Source organism: Sinohyriopsis cumingii, chromosome 5, assembly GCF_028554795.1.
Source record: "Sinohyriopsis cumingii isolate HCF-2022 chromosome 5, ASM2855479v2, whole genome shotgun sequence".
Taxonomy (NCBI): Eukaryota; Metazoa; Mollusca; class Bivalvia; order Unionida; family Unionidae; genus Sinohyriopsis; species Sinohyriopsis cumingii.
The window spans coordinates 125,592,557-125,613,036 of NC_142965.1; the positions used below are offsets into that span (position 1 = coordinate 125,592,557).

Consider the following 20,480-nt stretch of genomic DNA (forward strand, 5'->3'; position numbering starts at 1 on the left):
TCTACAAAGTTTTCTACCTCCAAGAAATAAGTATCTTGAAATATAATCTAAAATCATAGACAAGAATTATTAATGACGTAACATATTGCTTACAAATAAGACAGGTTGGCGCTATTCCTACCCTCCGTTATGGACAACGGTTAATTACACAATGCAATTTAAATGTAGGTGCCATTAATCATGGACAAATGACAGCACAAGATACACATTAGATACACATGACAGATACAGCCATTAATTCAGGTGTGGTTGCAATACCAATGCTTCATGATGACCGCTGTAGTGGCCATATTCAATGTGCAAGTTTTTTACTTCGGACGAACTAGTAAGTAGTCTTCTAGTGATGATTGCTTTTTTTCATTTATAAGTAGTAACGATACGAATTTCGACCAGGTTGCAATGGTGACCATATTAAATTTCAGGTTAGCACTATTTTCATTTATGACCAACTAGACATCATGATAATTCCTTTCATGAACACCAGATGCTGATATGACACATCATTCAGAGGCCTAAAGATATTTTTTTTTTCAAGATGGTCACTGCTGTTGTCGAATACCAAGGACATGTTTTTTATTATGGCTGCTGTGGTGGCTAGATTGTCACCAATTTGGTTTAGTACCAGCAAGATATTGGAAGTAATTAAATGAAAACCCATTGCTGATATTACCACCAATTCAAAAGGAGTAGTAACAAGTAGTGATAACAAAATATTCAAGATGACAGCTATAAGGGCTACTCTGGGCATCAGGTTTGTACTCCTCTCAGGTAGCAGTAGCTGGACATGACAAGATCTTTAGTGAAAACGCTGTATTCATATGGCCATCCGTCAGTAAGAATAGCGACAACAAAATTGTCAAGATTGCTGCTCTGTCATCCTTACTGGATGTCCAAGCAGCAAGGTTTTCATTTAGGATCAACTAGATCATGGGATGTATCCTTCTGTCTGTCCTCGTGTGATATAATTGATATACATTCCTATCATGACATTTTGGGAGGAGTAGCAACATACATAAGCTCTTCGGTTATATCAATAGAAGAACTAAAATGGAGAACATTGTCAAATGTGCATCTTTAAAAGCTTGCCGTAAACTATAGAAAATTCAATTTCGTTCTAATATTTTATCATAAACTATTGAGTTCATGTTCCCAGGCGAAGTGGGAGATTATGTTGCCGACGAAATACATACTTCATCTTCTTCTGTTAGGAAAACGAAAAGGCCATCGCCATTTAATTTGTTTTATGACACCGAATGACTGTTGTTTAGGTCTTCTGAAATAATCCTTCTACCCAGCAGAATAATTATATTTGTGGAATCCTAGGCAAATTGTATTGAAGCAATATCATGTGTTTATATCAATCGCGCCATCCAATCAAACTATACACACTCACAGCCACGTTTTAATGACTTATTAACAGTGTTCATTATGGTGTGTTCAAGTATCTTTCAACAGAAAATCCCTAGATACTTCCAATATGGCTCCGTGTCTTCACACGAGCACAGTAGAAAACGTGAATCATAATTAATTCTAACCAAAGGAGTACCTATATTACATTAGTATCATTATACAAAGGTATTCATAGCTATCTAAATGCCATTAGAATAAGCAACTTATTTTTTACTTTTCAGCACATCACGAAATACTGACAGACTAAAAAATTCGTAATTATAAAGTTGAAGTTACTCATCTGTAACGTTAATGATTGTGTGCCTTGCATAGATGAACACTATGATGAGAATGCACCCGTGCATGTGCTCTCATGTACATATTATATGAATATTTTCAAACAAGTTTGGAAATAGTTTAACTGTCATTTTCTTGTTAAAAAGAAAGTGAATTGCTTCATTGACCTATTTATAATTGCATTACGGTAATCATGGTAGTCTTTGCACTTAAAATGTTAAGTATTTGCGATGCACATTCGAATTGAATATGAATATGCTACATTGATAAACTGGCAACATGCGCTTATAATAAACATGAAGCAAGCAGCAGGGAAGTTGAACAGACCAGCGTTTCCAAGCAAAATAAAGCTTCCTACGAGAACTTTCTCCGTAGAAGCCTCAGAAAGCAGAAATAACGCCTTCTACGGAAGCTAATTTTCGTGCATTTCAGACCGAATGCATCGGGTGGTCGCGCCGTGTGTGTTAGTAAATATAGCGTTCGAGACAGGAAAAATAAATGTCAGGGAATAACTTTTTGTGTTAATTTTTTTGTTGCATGGTGGGGCTGCTTTGGTCCATTTTACGTCACATTAAAATAATATACTTGAAAATAATATGAGTCGGAAAACTAGCACAGTTGGAGAGCCTCATTCTGCCAGAATAGCGCGAGAACAATTAGCGGCAGTAAGGAAACTTATCCCGGCAAAAGAATTATATACGAAAAAGGTTCGAGCACACGAAGACACAGAGTATGGTGTTGCCGAATTATCTTCGAAATTATTGAAGCCAGTTACCGAAACAACCGAGCGAGTCTTTCTTGGTGATGTGAAAGATCCAGATATCAAGAAACGTGGAATTCTTCCTGTGTTGAGAGACATTGAGGAACATACACGAATAGTGCCAGATCGACTGGACCAAATTCGCCAAGCACAAGCACAAGCGCGGCAAGAACAATTGCAGCAAGTACAAGCACAAGCACAAGTACAAGCACACGCGCCACAAGAACAACCACAGCAAGTAGAAGAAGAAGTAGAAGAAGAAGAAGAAGGCCAAAAGAAAAGTCATCGCGATAAAATAATGGAACACTTTACCGATAGCGGTTGGAAATCATTGATAAACCAATTTGAAAAATTTGATGAATTTAGAAAAAAAGGTGGTGATGATATTCTTGCTTTTGCTACATTCACGGAAGATTCTTTCAACAATAAACACGCCTTTTTAACACAGGAAGGACTAAAGAAAAAAAAGATACTTGGTATAATATGCTATTTCGAGCTAGATTTAATTTATCCCAGGCGAAAAAAACTGACCCGATTTATATTCGATTCTTGCAAGTCGCAAATAATAGATATGCGGAAAATTTGAAAAAATCTGAGAAACTACAAGGAATTCAACCGCAGGAATTGGGGGAAATATCCATCGCAGGAACTTTGCCCTATACAGATTTTACCGATGACGCTATCAGGTATTTTAAAATAGGGGATAATTTGATCAACGTTGCCAAATTTGGCTTCGATGAAAGAGATAAATATTTATATGCAAGAAGTATCAATAAATATACCAAAGATGATTGGATTCCCGCGGTATATTTTGCCACAAAGGGAAGACGCGCTGATTTTAATGATCCGGGTTACCAAAATTTTCTAGAAAAAATAGAAGAATCAAAAAAATCAGAAAAACCAGAAGAGCCAGAAGAAGAAGAGGAAGATATATTAACATCGTTGCTTGGTGATTCATCGCCAGAACCAAAAACAGGAAGCGGATATACTATTTGTCCTGACAGCGTTGTCAACGATGTATCTCGCCTTGAAATATTGATCGGAGGAAAGCGAGCTGGAAACAATTCTTCTGAAATAATCAACGAGGCCTCAGATATTTGCCAGCGATTATTTCGCGGCGGTGTCATTGATTCCTACATTTACAAAGAGCTCGTTGACGAACTCATCGATTAAAACAACACAATTGAAATAACAATGATCGTTCACAAACATCAACGCAGACCTAGACAGGTCCGCATAGCTAACTCTCGATTGCCCGTATACAAATATATTCACGGCAATGGATTAGGCGATATCGTTAAAAGCCTCGTTACGCGGGTAGTCCCTAAAATCGGACCCGCAGCTAAGCAAATTGCATCAAAAGCAATAGGAAAGATCGGCGAGACTGTCATCTCTGGTATTGGTAATTTGGCCAGTAAAGGCTTCAATGTTGTCAAAAGTAAAATATCAAACTTAATGCGTAAAAAAAAGTCAGCCCGTCAAATTACCTAGCACCAGCGAAATGCCCGCCGATGTCAGTAAAGCTATAAACGACGCAGCAAATAAAAAAATAAATGAGCTAGCACAGGAAGTTGCTAACACAAATTTCGCAAATAAACCAGTACAGGAAGTTGCAAACACAAGTTTTGCGGGTAGCGGTCTTCGTTTTAGATGAAATTCTTAATAATAAATGTTCGCACAAGTGTCAAACGAAGTGTTCGACATGGACGAGCCTGTAGGTAGAGACACATCCGTTCGTGATTTCCAGTATTTTTCGTACGACACAGTGACACCAAATGCACCTAATCGCGTTGAAATTCAAGTTCACGATACGACAAGATATTTTCTTCCATCTGAGGCATATATCGAATTTACTGGCGAACTTCTGAAACACGATAATACCACCTACGGAGCAGATTTTAAAGTAGGATTCGTTAACAACGGCATCATGGCTTTATTCAAGAGCACCACTTATATGATCGATGGAAGAGAAATCGAGTCAATTACAGGTAACGTTGATTTAGCAACGACGATTATAGGCCTAGCTAGATACTCGGATGATTTTACCAGATCAGCTGGCCCTAGCATGATGTTCGCCAAGGATAATACCGAAACAACCGAGCGAGTGTAGAAGTTTCGATTTGAAGATAAAGTTTTGCTCAAAACCAATGCTAAATGCAAGTATGCAGTATCAGAAATAGAGGCCCCATTTAAAATAAGAGAACGAATAGATATATATATATATATATATATATATATATATATATATATATATATATATATATATATATATATATATATATATATATATATATATATATATATATATATATATATATATATATATATATATATATATATATATATATACACAATGAATTTCTTATTTTGCTTCCATTTCTCTGTGTTCGGATATCACTTTTCTCTGTTGTGTCCAAAAGGAAAAATGATATTTCTCTAAATGCAAAGCATATCTGGATCCCTGCACTATATCCAGCTCTAAGTATTTCAAGAGCAACGATCTGAAGAGCAGCGATTCACAAAGGTGCTCGTTGCTTTGCAGACGTGCACATTTTCTGACAATTACCATAAGATTGACAAAGTTTCACATTGATGCATGAAAAACTCTTGCACAATATATATTTACAATATCCTGTCTTTCGTTAGTTTCGTGTGCAAGTTAATAGAGTAATGCTTCTAACACACATTTCGGAAGGACCGTATTTTAATAATATCCAGATCTTCCAATGATGAATAGAAAATATACCTGAAAACGCGGTATTCACATGACTCTGTCATACACTACATCAGGTTCCAAATAAAAAGGCGAAATAATTCTAGAAAACATGATGAAGGCAAAGTTGGTTTGTTGATATGCTTAGTGTCAGTTGACCATCATAACATTTACAAAGATTCATGACATTCCCATTTAAACCCTCAGACGTTTTGCCCTCAGAGGACTCAGTCGTTCACTGCCTTCAGCTGAGAATAAAAAAAATACCAGTTTCTTTTTCTTATAAATGCAGTAGAACTGCTTTTTCCTTCTGCATCAGTAGATGACAATAATATTTGCCACCTTGTACTGGCAGAAGTAAACAAACTACAGAACTAGATTGCTAACGAGATTGTTGGATATGACGAAACGACTGAATCTAAGACACGTCAGCAATTTTAAGGATTTCATTTTTCGTCTGCTGCAAACTACTCTAATATAACATCCTTAATTCTGCCACATATCCCTGATGTATCAATTACTTGAGGATCTTGTGGAAGTTCTATGTACGTATTCGAATGAATTATGTCCATCAACTCTAATGGAAGCTTACTTTTGTCTATTCCTTCCTTGACAACCAGCACTAGGATATTTTCTCCTTTCCTCGAGTATATGCTTTCCATTCTAGCAATGTTTAACTCGTACATACACCAGTAGCTGCTAAGATAGTCATCATCAATCAGAACTACCGTCTTTCTGCTGCAATTAATGGCATGGGCAATATTAGCAGAAATTGCCTCTCCTGGCAGAAAATCTCGGTGATGAATGCATACGTGAAGTCCTTCGGCCTCCAGTTTTGGAAGAAGTGTGAATCTTACCAGCCGTAAGTTACTCTCCGCGTAAGACAAAAATGCATGATATTGATAATTTTCTGAATCGTGTTCATCAAGACTGGTATAACCTCTATATCTGCTCTTGGTCATGTAGTAAAAATAGCGAAGTTTCCAGCGATATCGGTACATTAGTCCTGTTACTGTAAAAATTATAAAAAGCGCAAAACTGAGAGAGGCAATGGAAATTACTGTAGTATAGTTAGCACAATTTTTATCCAAGGCAATAATGACAATGGTTAAGTCGCGAAATGATCTACTGATTCCATTGAACTTGCAAGTGGTTTTGTCAACGTGTATAAATGTTATTTTATTCTTTTCGTTGTTGATCCATTTCAGAAAGTATAAGGCATCACAGTCACATTCAAGTGGATTATCTTCCAAAGACATGGAAACATTGTTAGATTTTATATCATCTAGGTGACGTAGCATATTGGTTGGGATTGATGTCAACAGGTTTTCTCGAAAGTCGAGATGTGAAAGTTTCTTCATGTGGTCGATTTCAAAATTAGCTGTTTGTAGAAAATTCTTGCTGACATCGACTATCTCAAGGCTTGATAAACCCTGGAAGAACTTTGAAGGTATAAAAGAAATACCGTTATGTGAGATATCCAACTTTTTGACATGCTTGAGGTTACTGAAAAGTTTTCCTTTAATGTCATTCATAATCAGGGAGCCAAGAAGGTTATGACTGATTAGCAGAGTCTCAAGACTATTAAAGTTTTCAAAGAAATGTTTCTCAATGTTGGTACATAGATTGCATGACAAATCCAGTATTTTGAGATGATTGAGACCAACTATATGTCTTGTCCACTTGAACGATGCATTTCCAGAGACATTTATTGTGGGTAGTGAGTTATTAAACATTCTGAACTTTGAAAGATCGTATTTGATATTATGGTTAATGGCTTTGTTACTATTTCGCATTGAAAGATAAGAAATTCTTGTCAATGGCAGGAACACACCCTTTTGAAAATTTTTAGCTGATAAGGGAAGACTATTGTAGTCAAGAACTAATTGATTCAAGTTCTCCAAACCTCGAAATGCATCCAGTTCGATTACCTGTATGTAATTATTACAGATTACATAAATCACCTCAACGACTTATTTTCTCCATTATCAAGTACACACATTTGAGTCTTCTTGAATTAAGACAACACTACCATTAGTTAGTCTATCTAATATAAAATGTTTACTAATTGAGATTTCAAAGATTTTTAAAAGTTGAAAAGTATGAAAAAGTATATGTTAACGCGTTGTGTAGACAAATTACAAAAGCCAGCCATTACCACTATAATAGGAAGAGGGAATATTCCACCTGTGCGAGGATCAGAACAGTGCTGTGTGTTGGATTACAAATTGTGGTTTGTGGTATAATATCAAACACGTGTATGCAACATGATGTAACGTGATTACCATCTTGCTGTAATCGGACGTACAGTGTTACAGATGGGACGTTTTTAAGGTGTTAAACGTAATGAAAAAGATCAAGGGAAAGTGTGGTCCATGATAGTTTTCGATTTTCTAAATAAGTGTCAGCCGACCTTTGGTGGAATTGAGGCTAGAAAGAGAAACGATCCCAAAACGATTTTAGCAGAAACGTTTGTCGAAATATTTTGATTATTTTCAGAGAAATATTATGTCTCAGCTGTTACCTTTTTTGTCAATGTATATTCAACTTCCAGAAGGTGCTCTTGTACTACAAAACCAACACGGGCTTAAAGATATTTGGGTATGAGGGATTACGCATATGCAGACGAGTATCCAACATCCTGAGTTTGAAGAAGATTTATAATATTGCATGGATGATTTTTTTTTATCAGCATGCATATGCAGATACAGTCGCATAGGAACAATGATTATACTATGACAAATACAACCATGTTTAAGGCTTTGTTTGAGACTCGGTAACAAGTGGATAAATTGGCACTAGCAAAGACTTTCAATTTATTTAGCAGCGTGCACAATGTAACATTCCTTAATGCAACTCATTTAAAAAGATGGATAAATTGGTGTTACCAGACTTGAAGAATACTGAGAAATTTTCCTTCCAACAACTAACTTACATTGTTGCTCAAGTTTTATCCCCCGGCTGGGACAGAAAATTAAAAAATATGTGAAGGATTTAGAAACCAATGTCACAATTGAGAATACATATTATATCAAACTAATCCGATTATTTTGTTTTCAACCCTTTGAAACGCATATAATTTACATTGATAACAGAATCCGCCTCTTCAGAAACTAATCTACGGATCAAACGTTTGAAATCTACTAAGGTGATGCCTAGGTTCTGTCTAATATATACCTGTAGGCAAATTTCATTTTTCTACAGACCATACATCAAACAAAGATGATACTAAGTACCAGCTCTTGAATCCTTTTATATTTTAAGTTACTTTATTTACTAATTTCTCTCCTTTAATTTTAACTTTTACCGTTTTTAAGATGTCGGCTTTTTGCTTTGAATCCATAATATATAGCCAGATTTATGGTGATATAACAAGAAACTATATACATGCATACATGCTTGAGAACATACTGTAAAAGTGTATTAATATTTTAAACAGCAAAAATGAATTTTTCTTCTGGTATCAGATTAGAATTGCTATAATTAGATACTCTAAAACTATATATTAATGTAGATTTTTGTAACATACATGCACATTTACTGTTACAGTGCACTAAAATGTAAAATTAAAATCAAATATTTTTTTCTATAACATGAAATTAGAAGTTCTACCATGAGATGATACAAGCCATATAGTATTGGTGTTTGTGTATATTATTTACAAAATCAATGTAACATAATTTTAACTGTTCACCGATAGAATGCAGATTTAATGGGACAGATTTACTGGGGCAGCATCAGAGGTTGGAGTAAGCTTTGAGTGACAGTCAGTAGTATAATCATTGTTTATGTATCAATAATTAGAGTTATTACAACTGAGGCCTCTTACAAACGCATGCATCATTCAAACCACTCACCTAATTACTGTAATCATTTTCAAGTAGTTTGTAATCAGCCTCTTGAATTAACTACTAATATGTATTACATGGAAGAATCTATGTCATCATGAGCCAAAGACAAATACGTAACACATGTGAGTAGATCACTAATTGTAGGTCACGGTGACCTTCCATGGTTGTAGGGATGTACTATTAATAATTTATCAAGATTTATGACTGGAATATAAACAACACAAACAACGCCCATCATCTCTAAAAGGTAGATTCAGTTCAGTGTTAAATTTAAAGATATAGCTCGAAAATTGTAAAATTATTTTTTATTAGCTATATCATTCATAAGTTCAAAACGATTATAAGAGTTTCCAGCGTCAACTTTTCCGTTATAGATGTGCTACTACTGCGTTACCTACTCAGCATGGACCAATGTGGTCCTGGATCATCTGTAGGAAGACCTCTAAGTTTCCCCACAATTCGCGCTTTACATTGTTTGACTGATACTGAAGCACATGTTTTTATTCTTTATGGCAATGTACGAGAATGTAATTGGTTTCCTAAGTTCTTATAAGCTGAATGACGGTTTGCGGAAAACGTCATGCTTTAAAGAATAACTGAATGAAGAACCATTTTGTAGCCTTATATTTTCTGATATCTTTACAATGTTTGACAGTAACAAACATGTCGACCTTTTCTGTAGCGTAATAATTTTGCATAAACCTGCTTTACCAAATAATGTGAGCCCACTCAAGTTTCTATCGGCATAGTGACACAACATACTTTTCACATAATTTCAATCAATCAACCAAAGCCACTCATTCCAGCACAGCTGTGAATCAATCAACCTAATGGACAAGTTGACACGAGGCGACTGTTTCACTATCTAATTGATGACGGGGCATTTGTTTATAGTACTCATGAAAACGTAGGAAATCTCAGCACTGGCAAACACAAATAATCAAAGTGTGTAGCGGATTGTCTTCGGTGTATTGCTATGTATATATCCGGTAGTACCAACATTATTTTTTTTACAGTACATGTCTACCACCTGCTATATAACGCTCAAAGTTTCTCCTTACTTGCAATACTGCATTACCATTGTGTTTGTTTTGAACATTTATCAAGCAAGCATACCTTGGTAGGAATGTCAAGTTCACGAAAACTACTCTGTTTAATATTTCTGTTTTACATCATCCAAACTGAATGAACTAATTGCATCGTCATCAAAAGATACAAAATTGTTCCAAAGTACCAAATGAAGTTTTCTTACAAATGTATTTTAGGGCAGTAAAGACAAGTAGGTCACCTTTTATTACATCAACATAACTATAAAGCTACTCTCTGGAGAATATACACGGTGCTTCAAAAAGAGTATCATAATGCAGTAATGTTTTCGGTCAGGAACGGTAATAAAGCAATAGAACAAAACCCCTTGGCTGAAAGTGTTGAGACAATGCAATTATTTATGTGCGAGATCTCTTAATGAAACAGTTATACCACGAGCATTGTGTTGACAATTTTCACTGATTGATGTCGAAGAAGCGTAAACCCGAACTAAACAACATTATGAAGGAGCCAACTTTGCTTCATGTGTTTACATGTCGTGTTAGAATAACAACATACTAAGATGATTAATTAAAAATTATTAGGCTATCAAAGCTTAAAGTTATTTGGGGGTAAAAAGTACACTTAACACAAAAACATTCCAGATGATTAGTAAAATAGTCGTAAGAAAAAAGAAGGTATTCTGTGTTTTAAAATAAATGGACAACCCCAGTATGATAGATACCAGTTTTGTAAACATAGCAATCATAAATACAAACAATTGTTTGCTATGATTTAATTTAGAGGAGATATATACTGTGAAAAGGCAGGTGTTCCAAAAGCAAGAAAAGGAGTTAAGAGCTATTTTCTTTCGCAAAACACTGATACAAACTGTAGCAAATTATGGATATAATTAACAAGAATTGTGAGATAACCTAGTACGTGCAGTACGTAAGTTAGTTTCGTCTTAAGATTTGCTACTTTTTTGCATTTAGTAAATTGCGTCCGGATTTTACAACGGTCGAGCATTGATACAGGAACAACCACGTATGAGTCCTCTACAAATCTTCTGTTGACAGCGGATAATATTTATTTGCCTCGTGTAAAAGTTCAGGGTATTCTAGATCAACTTCACAGAAATATGTGTGGTCAGTGCTGATAGTTTTAGTCGCACATGTATTTTTGCACGTCAGTGTTGGTGTGAGGGTGGGAGGGTTAATCCACTGAAACCCACCAACCGGCAATGGTTAGATTATTGCACATTCATAGATATTATTGGCACAGAGATACATCATGTGACTGTTAGGGGCAGAGGGATCATGCCCATCAATGTTTGTGTTGTTGGCGCTCGGGTATTTGTGACTCACCAAAATCTCGCCTCAAAGACCGCGTCGAATAAACAGATGCTGGTCAACGTCGGTGAATAATTAAAACTCGATTTGTTTTGGAAAACAACGCATCCCAAGCCATACCCTTTGAGGGGAAGTAATGTCCAGGATCGAGCTTTTACACTTGTATGGCAGCGTCAACAATATTCCATCGTCTCAGCGAGCAGCAACACATCGTTTCGCAGATAAAGATATTGATAGTCGCCGAGGAGTTAGCATTCAAATGCGGACGAACCTTTGTGTTGCGTGCTCATATTTTTAATGAAATACCTTCACGTGAACGTGACAGAAATAAATAAAGTGTTTCGATCGATGGCAACTAAGCTTTATCCCAGTTGTTCATGTACTCGTATGGATACACAGCTTAATTAGTCAGCATGTCTAGCGCACTTTCGACAGTATCAACGAGTGCTTGTAAAGTTCTCTGACGCTAGATTTCTCGCTAACTTTTCCAAGGATGAAAACAAAAACTAAAATGAATCGATGAACTGGAATTGGCCGAGTCTAAATGTCATGTTTTTATCCATGTTGCTGAGGATTAAGCTTGTCAGTTTATGTAACAGTTTATTTTTGTTTTGTTTGCATGCGTTTTGTGTCGCTCCTCTGTACGAGCAAGTGTTGTGTCAGTGATCACGGACTTTGGCATCCGTGAAGTAAAGGCTTCTTCACAGATCCAACAATAAGCGGCTGCGGAAAACTCACGAATGTTATCACGGGTCATATTCAAGTTAGTGGGTGATGAGTTGTTGTCGAATCGATTTTCGCTGTTGCCTCGATGCGATTTTACAAACACATCAATCGATTCTTTGCCACGACATGAAAAGGTGGCTTAGTTTGCTGGTCATACCCAACTACTATGCAAAATACTTCGCATGGTTGTTGGTCAGCGACTTGTGTTGTTTGGTTAGTTGCATTTGAGTCTTTGGAGGCAGAGCTTTCTACTGAAATGTTTAAACATTTAATATCCGCGTAGATTATACAAGGAACTTTCATCATTCGTCGCACCGCAGCGAATTTGAGCAATTTTGACTGGTCCTTGCATTTTAGTCTTTTGCGGTTTTTCACTAACATCATCACAGTAAAAGGCATGGTCGGTGAGTAGTTGTGACTTTCTGTTCAAACCGAATGTCAAATAATGTAAATAACTGCACCGAAGTATCAACAAATAATAATTGTAATTTCAAAATAAGCACTGCTAACAACATACAATCGAATATAACTCACATTTTCCTATAGCTTAGGCACCCATTATTTCAATACATAACATGCTACATTTTTAAAAATGTGCATGTCATTGGTCATTTTAATACGAATTTGGTGGATCACAGTCTGCTCGAGGAATTTCAGATTTTACAATGGTTAGCAAAATTCATGTTCCATGAACTCTGTCATTATTCTCCAACAAATTATATTTTCAACAATGATGAAACGTGAACGTATTGAACTTAAAAAAAGCGGACATTTGTATTACGTAGAATAAAGTATTTGGAAGTTACGTACCTTCCCTCTTATATAGTGTGATAGAGAGGGTTCTATGTCAGAACGGGTCATAGGGGTAATCTAAGGTATTTATGTAATTCTGTGTGATTTTCTCCTTCAGAGTATTGTATTTTATTTTCTCAACATCAAGCTCGCGTTGGGCACCTGTGATCCATTTCTTTCAAAACATTTTGTGCCTGGAGAAGCATACATTAAATTTGAAACTAGTTGCACAGAATTATTGGCGTTTGTAATGTTTTTATCCTATATATATATATATATATATATATATATATATATATATATATATATATATATATATATATATTTATATGCAATTTTTTTTCTAAGAGACTATCACAACTTTGAATGCATCGTTTTTCCTTACATACCATCTTCACTAGATGTGCAATCTCCCTCATAACCTTACTATTAATAACGATGAATCCGTAGTTTTCTCGCTGTATCTGCCAATATGGCGTGTTGAAATGTAACTTATTGAATAAAAAGTAATGTGAGTTAAGAATTGATTTGTTCGACGTGATTGGAATAAATAAATGTTTCACTTAAGTACAGACATGCCACTAATAGTTAGTGATGTGTCTGGAGTCCTTCGTCTTTTAAACTGCTTGCATTATTGTACAGAAAGTATAGGCAATCAGATGGTTGATAAATCTGACAATGCGATTCAGATTATCGCCAGCTACAGTTTGACTGATTTTTCATATTAGAAACTGGAAAATAAAGAAACTATGAACTGGACAATCGCACAGCTAAACTTTTGTTTAGGACAAGCGTCTAAGATTAAATGGTGTACAATTCTGCAATGCAGAGGCACACGGAGCTAAAATGCCACTCGGGACGGAAGAAAGATATGTGACCCTCTGCTGGTTATTTTATTTAGCTCTACCCTTGTTAGTCAACAAGGGCCACGTCACCATATTTTCAAGATATTATTCTCCTTTAATCACCCCTATCTTTTTCCATTTCTTTCTTTTGATTTTTCCTTTCCTATTTTTATCTTTTTCGCTTTGGAACATTTAGGACTTTTTCTGATTTGAGGATTTCCTCTACTTATTGTCAAGTATTTAAACATTCCTAGGGTATTACAGTTTCAAAGATTAAATATGTTTAATCTTTTTTTGTTGGATCTGATCCACAACCCCGAGTATTGTTAAAGTGGGTACGGGAATATGCATCAATAACCCTCCAAGGTATGTTTTAAAGGGGTTTTTGAGATTCGCTCGAGGCACTAGCATCGCGGGATATTACAATTTTGTGCAGTTTTATTTTCTTTTTCTAAAATGAGTAATTGATTTATAAATTATATCCAAATGATGTCCATATTGTTTTTAGATTTCAGGCATTTCAACAGCAAATCTTACATTATTAGGAAATCCTGTATCACTTATATGGCTCATCATCTTCCATCAAGTATCGGGAATCGCAAAAGGGGTTTCTGAACAAAATTCCCCTATATGCTATATGCCTGAAACCTACAAACCTCGGATACGTTGAATAAATCTATCGTGTATCAGTCCAGCGTGGATATCATAAAACTATAACCTGTTTACCTGTTTCCACTTCTAGCTGGTTCAAAGTTACTTTCCAGCTGCATAGTATTCGTGTCTGATTGATTTAGTCAAAACATACAGTTCAAAATATCCAGGCCTGAGTAACTGTTAAATTTGCTGAATAACAATCAATTTGGATAGTATAATTGCGTTGATCATTCACATTAAAACACATGTTCAAATAAAATATAATATACAAAATATCTTACCTTATAATGTCAGTTACTCCAATTAAAAGGTGCTATGTTTGAACTGGATGTTTCACATCCCGGAGATGAGCAAAGTAATGACCCATATAATAAACTTAAATGTTAACAGAGATCATGACGACCAGGGCGGTACATATATAAAGCATAAGTCATAAACAATATTCCGGCCATTGTTCTGAAGGTGATCTGATTCAGTGACTTGTAATTTTAAGGAAATACCCTTTTGCGTTGCAAATGATCATATTATTGTTCAGTCCGCCTTTCGAAAAGCTAAAATGCTCCATTATCTAATTAAGATACATCCTTTTTCCGGAACAATCGAAACTTGAACTAGCCACTAGTTTTTACATACAATGAATTACTTAATGTATCTTCTAATGTTGAGGACTCGATTGAATTAATAATAGCATTGACCTTCCCTAAGCATTTATGTGTAATTACGCGCATTTATATCTTTACCGATGACACTTTTTCCTTTTTCCTTTTTTAATATTTCCACTTGAGATTTTCAAGAAAGTAGAATTCGTTATAGCGGCGATAAAATTGTTTAATCTACTCACTCGTCTCGTTAGTACATGTTGATTGTTCTTTTTCCTCTGTCTATTTTTGTAAGCAACCAGACGGTGCCATGAACATGCCTTAAAAGAAAATTCCTGCAACGAATATGTAAGATTTCACAAAATGAATCGAGCAACTTGTCATTGATCGAATTTACATGAATCGGTTCATGCCGTGTTTATTCCACGTGTTTTGCCATATTTATTAATCTTAATCTGATAAAGAAGATTAGTTGAGAATTTTGTGTAACGAGAAAGATCAACATATTTTATTTTTGTGGATGGGGTGCAAGATAAACAGGGTAACGAATTGGATGCTTTCAGTTTGACAGTATAGGCAAGATTGATTCTTTGTTACAGTCTGACTAAACCTCCCCGTTTGTTTGTATCTACCCCCTACACCGATTTCAAATCTTTACTGTGACAAAATGTCTACATAACTTAGTCAATTATTTCATTAATTTATAATTTCTAACCTCACTATCAAAATGGTGGCCCTAACACTGGCATACTTTGCGCTTTTCAGTGTTTACACGGAGCCATGTTGCGTACACTATGGGCTAGTTTATTGTCCTCAGACAACAAAGTGACGTATTTCATACAATTCGGTAACTGCCGTATAATTCCGTAAATTACCATAACGTTGAGAGTTAGAGTTATATCACTTTGTACAAATGAGCATGGCAATTACACCGCTTATTAAATCCATCTGAAGGGCAAATTTTAGTTGTCATTCTTTTCCTTTCTTGCTTCGACATTGTAAATATCAGAAGCAGACTACGTAGTAACTCCTTCTATATACGTACATGAGTAGTCGTGCAAACAGCCCTTCACTGAAAATGGAGTTGTTCAAGAACTGGAAATGACTGGCAATCAGGTTAGTCTTTTGCACTGAAAACTTCCGTTTGGAATGAAACGCGCAGACGATAACAATTTTAAAGCTCCCCCCCCCCCCCGGCATAATCAGGTTTGAAATTATAAGTCAATAAATGAACTTAGTTTTATGCATCATTTTATCAAATTTATGTGTTTCGTTTTTTAAAATCTGGAAGATGGTACAAACTAATGGTGAGATATATTCTGACTATGGTATTGCAAGTACTCGATCAGAAGAGCTAAAAAGAGGCCGATGTGGTCTCGAGATTGCTCATCTGGTTGACAACTGCAAACTAGCTAAGTGCACGAGAATTGCTAAATAAATCCGTGACAGTAGAATTATTGTTTTCAACAGAAATTTCTTCCAATGTAGATTATTGTATACATTATGAAAACATCTGTTTATGTGGGATTTTTTTAAATATAGTTTTGTGTGTCTTTGTCCAAACTGTATGTCATACCTGCATCATTTGTCCAAAATGTAAGGTCAAGACACCAGGATGTTTTATTTCAAAGGTGTTCAAATTCTGTTGACAGGTCTGTTGAAGTAAATTTGTGTGTGTATGTATGTATGTATGTGGATGTATGGATGGATGGATGGATGGAGATATATATATATATATATATATATATATATATATATATATATATATATATATATATATATATATATATATACACACACACAGAATACAATTCATATGGAGAAAAACAGCCCTTTCAAGTGCAATGGATCCAGCAAAGGGATCGTGTGACTAATAAGCAATTTTTAAAAACATATTTAAATGAAAATGTACTGGCTGGAAACAGATGATGATTTTATTTGTGAGTGGCTGTCTATTTCTAATCTTCTTGATTTAGACCGCTTGGTTTGAATGTTATAAGGCGGCGAATCCAGTACGATTCCATTTTTTGTTTCAGAAATCCAGTTGGGGTTGTGAGCAATTTCAGTAAGTGTTATATCACTGAACGTGTAGCCACGGGGAAGAGAAGTCTTCTGTAACTGGACTTCTGTACAGCTTCTATTGTCATCCAATCAGATCTGTGAAGACAGACCCTTTTATGTAGCTTTTCAGTTTCTCCGACACACATTACAGTCTATGTTTTGTCCGTTCTGTTTGGACCTTGTATTTTCAGTTTTCGCTAGTCGCTGTGCTAGAAAATGTGATGATCACAACCATATGTTGACAGGTGATGCACCTTTTATCGCCACAAGGGCCAATTTTACTACGGTGTTCGTGATAGTGATTTGCGTTGGTTGTATATGTATGCTAAAAATGTATAAATAGAGAAGCGGGCGTACGAAGGGTTTGTTCGTTCCTCGAGTCAGAACAGCACTGTCTTTTCCTTACAGGCATCAATCGTCTGTCTTCACAAACGTCTTTAAAGAATGGGTAATTTTTAATATGTGAGACTTTAAGGGTAAATTTCATATTTTTCCAACAATTTTGTGAGGTCTCTATATTTTATATTATAATATAATGGAATATTTAATTGTATTTGTGGTATGTCTTATTGGAAACGATGAATTCGCTACCAACGTCATGTTTAGATTTAATTTGGAAATACAAGATTCTTTAAGTAATAATGAGCAATGTTTAGTAACCTATTCCAAATGAGTATTCGATTTTAAGTTTATTAAATGTTTTCATAATGATTGTCGCATTAATCCCAACTATTGAATTTTATGATCATTCTCTCTGTAACCAGGAGCAAAGACATTTCTTAACTTATGAGTAATCCCTTCTCATAGCAAGAGATGAAAAGTAGGTTATGATAAAAACCCGTATCATAACATCAGTGTCGTAATTTATATATTTGTATAAAGCAAAATAATTCAAAAGGCCTTCGTGTCATGATGTCATTTTTAAAATGTATCAATCATTATGTTTAGCGGGTTTAAAGAATAGGTCGTACTAAAGGGTATTTATTTATAATACGATTGGCCATTGACACGATAATACTTCTTTCTGTAAAATTTAATTACGTCGATTTAAAGAATATGTCGTTTAGATTTTTTGGTTCATCTTGAGCAAAAACCGCTCTATGTGATTGGCATCATTTGTACAAATCTGAAAAACGTTTACGTAATTGTTTTTTAAAAAAAATATATTTTTGTCAATGTTCACATATCTTTCTATTGTTTTCCAATACAATGCTCATAATGGTGGCCACATTGATGGCAGATTAATAAGATTTTCACAAACAAGAATTATAGGTTACTGCATTTGTATGGGAAAATATGAACGAGTTTTCGGAATGAATACTGCACGACCTTGGGAGGGCAGTATATCCTTCCGACAAAACGAGTTCATATTTTCCCATACAAATGCAGTAACCTTTTTATTGTATGCTCATTTTTGTATTCTACTAAGGTTTAATTATATAAACACAATACATTACAAGAAACAACGTAAATGAATGTATCCCGCATTCCAAACTAAATACACAAGCGCATATTCATCATTACACAAATCAACATTATTACTGCGCACATAACTCCGGCCAGATAAATTTGAACTTAGTCGCGCGCTCGACATAACATTCGAAAGAAAATGGCGTGTCTAGTTAATATTGAAATTTGGAGTCATATTGTGAATGAATGTGCATTGCAACAACTTTTCCGCGTGTCAGAATACTCTAAACATTTGCATTCTGTTGCATTGGATTGATTGCATGAAGCGCCAGAATTATTCATATGTGAGGTTGTAGAAGTAACTGCTAGAATAAGGTCAACCAACCAGTACACTGCCATCATAATCTGTAAAAGCGAGAAACAATTAAAACGCGGTCTACTTTGCATATACCAATATGACATCACAAAAATTACATCAGATTCTCTACAGGGTGTGGAAGTCGGGAGAAAGAGACAGTTATACACAATATGTACACGCGTTTTGAACTAAAGTGAACGTTGCTTTCCAGGTCATTCGCGATATGTTTGTTTGTTCGGACTCAGGTATATATCAAAACTTAACAAAGTATGAAATTGTGCAATAAGTTTCTCATTTAACATTTCATATTGCTTTGGACCTTTATGAGGTAAGAACACACCACGCTAGTATACTATCCTGTAAATCAGTGGGGTTTTTTGCCTTTTAGCTTAAGCTGATATCGTTATCTACATATATTCTGTCTGAATACTAACTCATAGCCATGTGAAAACTGTACCATATAAGCAAAGTGCTTAGAAGGCACAATAATTTACAAAAGTGGACTTTGTGAGTACTAGGATGAACCACGCCCAATATTTAAGAGACGTAAGAAAAAATAGTTTCAGTTACTTGGTTCAAGTCCAGTTTAGCGTGTTATAAGTCCCCAATTACCTAAGTCTCCACGGCGATATAATTATCTCAGAAATGACCAGATAGCCTTAAGTTGCGAATACATTCGAATCTTTATACGATTGTAAATAATGCATCATAACGCGCCAAAGGAATAAAAACTAATTACGCACACACATTTTCTATTGGAACAATTGTTCAATCCTGCTCTAAACAACAACAGCGAGATCAAGGAAAACAAATTCTCTCAGATAATCATCAAACAAGATGGAGCACAAAGTTAATCTTGAAATGAGAGTTAATAGCGTCAACAAAATAATCAATTAATAGTGGACTTGATAATCACACATGTACTACAGTACAGTCCGATTCTTAATCAAAAGGAGAACTAGGATTCGCCAGATAATTATTGTGAAATGGTATATCATCATGACAGAGCAAATATAAATTTATTTTACCACCGATGAGAGAGCCTGGTTCTAGCATCTTGATAAAATGTGTATGTGAGACTATTGATTTATCAGCATAACAATTTTTGTCTCATCATCAACTGTGATCTTTGTGTATTTGTCTTGTGATATTAGATTGTAAAGAGTATCAATATCATCAGAAAGTGAATCTGTAACCCAAGCAAACTTACTATAATAGCAATTTTCTGTGCGAACCAGGGACAACTTTACTTTATTTCTGCTTTTGAAATACGTGCTGTACTTTTCACTGTCAAGCGTAATATTCATACGATTGCCCTAGAAAACATTTTTGTCATCTTTAACGTGTTATCTTCCATTATAATGTCTTCCATGTTTCATATTTCACACCAAATTTACTGAATATCGTTTTTGCTTTTTCGCAACTCAGTATTACATCAACGAGCAAATCGTCTTTGACACGTAGTTCCTGTATCAGATCTAACATAATAAACGTTTTACTTCTGAGACAAGCTCGAAGTTGATTAACATTTTTATTATAGGTCGCTGTTGCTATTTTACAAGACGTATTTTTAGTCTTGTATTTTGGTTCGATCTATCTGTTTATTGCAGATAATATAATACCTGCCCCTGACACTATCAGGGGTAA

At 35.2% G+C, this 20,480-nt stretch overlaps 1 protein-coding gene across 1 annotated transcript in view; it reads right to left on the reverse strand.

Moving 5' to 3' along the window:
- Nucleotides 1–4,884: 4,884 nt before the first annotated feature.
- The window catches only part of LOC149800134 (toll-like receptor 4), a 56,921-nt gene continuing 41,325 nt past the window's right edge, over nucleotides 4,885–20,480 (reverse strand). Inside the window, exons 3-4 of the mRNA XM_089958353.1 lie at nucleotides 8,095–8,120; nucleotides 4,885–7,131 (exon numbers count right to left, since the gene is read on the reverse strand). Coding sequence (XP_089814479.1) covers nucleotides 5,627–7,131; nucleotides 8,095–8,120 — 1,531 coding nt within the window. The 3' untranslated portion in view covers nucleotides 4,885–5,626. The remainder of the gene's footprint in view (nucleotides 7,132–8,094; nucleotides 8,121–20,480) is intronic.